The 3,325-nt window shown below is 30.3% G+C and overlaps 1 protein-coding gene across 1 annotated transcript; it reads left to right on the plus strand.

Moving 5' to 3' along the window:
- Positions 1-421: 421 nt before the first annotated feature.
- Positions 422-2,828, plus strand: LOC130961805 (transcription factor MYB108-like). The gene is made up of 3 exons (XM_057887824.1): positions 422-703; positions 1,266-1,395; positions 1,826-2,828. The coding sequence occupies exons 1-3, from the start codon at positions 526-528 to the stop codon at positions 2,499-2,501; spliced, it is 984 nt and encodes a 327-aa protein (XP_057743807.1). The 5' UTR covers positions 422-525; the 3' UTR covers positions 2,502-2,828.
- The last annotated feature ends 497 nt before the right edge of the window (positions 2,829-3,325 follow it).

The raw sequence follows: 3,325 nt of genomic DNA on the forward strand, positions 1-3,325 counted from the left end.
CATCTTTTATTATTTATTATATGTTTATATATTATTCGAGATTAATTTGTATAAAATACAAATATAAATACATATAAATATATGTGTGATGGACTTAATTTGATTATTAATTCTTTATGTATACTAAATATTTTTATGAAAAAGATATTAAATTTTGATTTTTTATTAATAAAATAAAAAATTTTAACGAAATACAAATAAAAAGTAGCTAGCGAAATTCAAGTTTAAATGAGGCCAAATTTACGTGGTATCAACATTCAAGTGGTAGTTAATTAATCTTACTAATTAATTAATTAATTAATTAATCTTATATTACTAGTAATAGTTCTTAATCGCTATAGTTGTGTTTCTCTCTCTTTCTTTCTTTCACTATTTATATATAAAGAGCCCCCAGCACTCTATCTGCTATCCGATCCTCCCACATAACACTAATTCATTTTCCAACATAAGAATCTCTCTCTCTCTCTCTCTCTTTCTATTTCTATTTGAATCTCTTCTGGAATTGAATAAGAATCGATCATCAAAATGGAAGTAAAAGGAAGCAGCAACAGCAACAAGAGCGCCGTGTTAATAAGCCAGAGCGAGGAGGAAGAGATGATGGATCTCCGAAGAGGGCCATGGACGGTGGATGAAGACCTCACACTCATCAATTACATTGCCACTCATGGCGAAGGTCGCTGGAATTCCCTTGCTCGTTCTGCTGGTACTCATACTTTCTTTTTACTTTTTTTTTAATTTAATTAACTTAACGTGAAGTTAGAGTCTTTAAATAATTTGATAAGTTTAATTAAATTATCATCTAACAACTCTTAACTATTAACTTTTTAATTGTACCTGAGTTCTAATTTATCTATATCATCTTCTTTCTTTAAAATGAATCAAAATATAGATATAAACTCTATAGAAAGCCAAAGTTTTCGGATTATTCATCATCACTTGAATCACTTGACATGATATGGTATAATAATAATGACATGTACTATTTCTTATTGCGTGTGCCTTGAAATGAATACTAGCCTTTGGTTGGAAGCACGCACTTGCAACTTGCAACTTGTTTGTTGTGTGCGAAATGGGAAAAAGAGAAAGACAAGAATAGATTGATACCTCCACTCATAACTTTAAATTTGTTATTGTCATATAATAACAAATTAAAGGACCATATACATAAACGGAAAAATCAAAATGCTCTTTATCTTCTTTAATTTTCTCCTTCTTATTATTAGCACTCTTTGTGTTTTCTCATCTTGCTACTTCTCAATCAATAGGACTCAAACGAACTGGGAAGAGTTGTAGATTGAGGTGGCTCAACTATCTTCGTCCTGATGTTCGTCGTGGTAACATCACACTTGAGGAACAACTTCTCATCCTTGAACTCCATACTCGTTGGGGAAACAGGTAATAATTTATTACTTCATCTAAATATCTTTTCATACAACAATAATTAACATTTTATATCACTATTAAAAAAATTATTTTTATGATTATTTATTTGATTTTTAACAATAATCAGATATTAATCATCTTATATTTTGTTATTAAAATGTTTTATTAATAATTATACAATTGAAGTTTTTTTAAGGTGAAAACTCAAATAGAGTTAACTTCACGTGAAATTGATAGTTGAGAGCCGTTAGATGAAAATTAATTTGTTAAATCATCTAACGACTTTTAGATATCAATTTCACGTGAAACCGACTGCACCTGAGTTTCTACTTTTTTTTAATAATTATAAAAATATAAGTTAAATAAAACATATAGTAATTATTAAAAATTATATTTGATCATTCTAAATTTTGAAATTAATAATGTTGTTTGGTTTGATCAGGTGGTCTAAAATTGCACAATATTTGCCTGGAAGAACTGACAACGAGATCAAGAATTATTGGAGAACTCGTGTTCAAAAACATGCCAAACAACTCAAATGTGACGTGAATAGCAAGCAATTTAAGGACGCCATGCGTTACCTTTGGATGCCACGGCTGGTTGAACGCATTCAAGCAGCCGCGGCCGCCTCCACCACCACAACTACAGTCGTAGCGCCCACCAACACCAGCATTAATAATAATAATAATAATGCATACACTTACAACAGCAACAACCTCAATAACAATTTTGAGGTTCACAATGGGAAAATGATGCTACCTACTAGTACTCCTCCTTCGGTTATGGCCAATAATGATTTTGTGGGTTCACAAATTACCACACAAAGTTACAACACTCCAGAGAATAGTAGCACAGCAGCATCATCAGACTCATTTGGGACTCCAATCTCGGATTTTAATGATTATTATAATAGTAACAACATTAATAATCTAGGAGATAATAATTTCTACCAAGCTTCTCAAACATTGTTCTCTCATGAACAAGGAATGGATCTTCAAAGCATGATGATGGTGGAGTCAAACACACCTTGGATGCAAAGTGGGGATACATCGGACAATTTTTGGAATGTTGAGAACATGTTGTTTTTGGAGCAACAACTCATGAATGACAACATGTGAAAAACATCATAGGAATAATTGAACAAGATTATGGGCCTGGGGAATTTTTATTTTATTTTATTTTATTTATTTCAAGAAAAAGACAAGAAAACAAGGGCTAGCTGTTGTGGAATATAGAGTCGGAGAGATGAAAAGTTTAGAAGTTAGAAATAAAATAAATTCATCATATACACATAGAATCTATGATAGACAGTAGAGATTTTATTTAAATTGTGGATTATTATAAGGATTATGGAACTGTGAATTACTTTTCTTTATTTTAGTGGGGGTGGAATTAAATACTTGTAATTTAATTTAATGAATATGATTTCATTCTTTGAAATATTATTATCAGCCTGTTTGTTCTGTTTAATTATTATTAATGTTTATTTAAAGTTGTTGATTTGGTTCCCATCCTAATTCCCTAGCTAGGTTGATTTATTAGTGACTAGTATATATAATATAATGAAAAATAAATAAATAATTTAGAGATGGGTATAATTGGTTCTACACGGGACGCCTTTTCTTTTTTCTACTTTAGTTTAATTACTAATAATTTATTTATGGAAGTCCCTATTATAACTCTTATTATATTATTAATTAATCCTACTTTTGCAACCTTGTCCACGGGACCTGAACCAAGCCTCTCTCTTCCAAAGTTGTTTCTAGATTGTTAAAGAAAAAAGTGACAAAACGATGCTAATATTTTAGACGTGGTTCTCTATTATTGGTGCCTTTGCTCCAATCTTCAACTTGGCCACTCCATTAGGGACAAAACTTTCAAAAGTTAGAAACATATATATTCTCTAGTAAATTTTTTTATTTATAAAAAATAATTTATTTAT

The sequence above is a fragment of the Arachis stenosperma genome, chromosome 1 (genome assembly GCF_014773155.1).
Source record: "Arachis stenosperma cultivar V10309 chromosome 1, arast.V10309.gnm1.PFL2, whole genome shotgun sequence".
Lineage (NCBI taxonomy): Eukaryota > Viridiplantae > Streptophyta > Magnoliopsida > Fabales > Fabaceae > Arachis > Arachis stenosperma.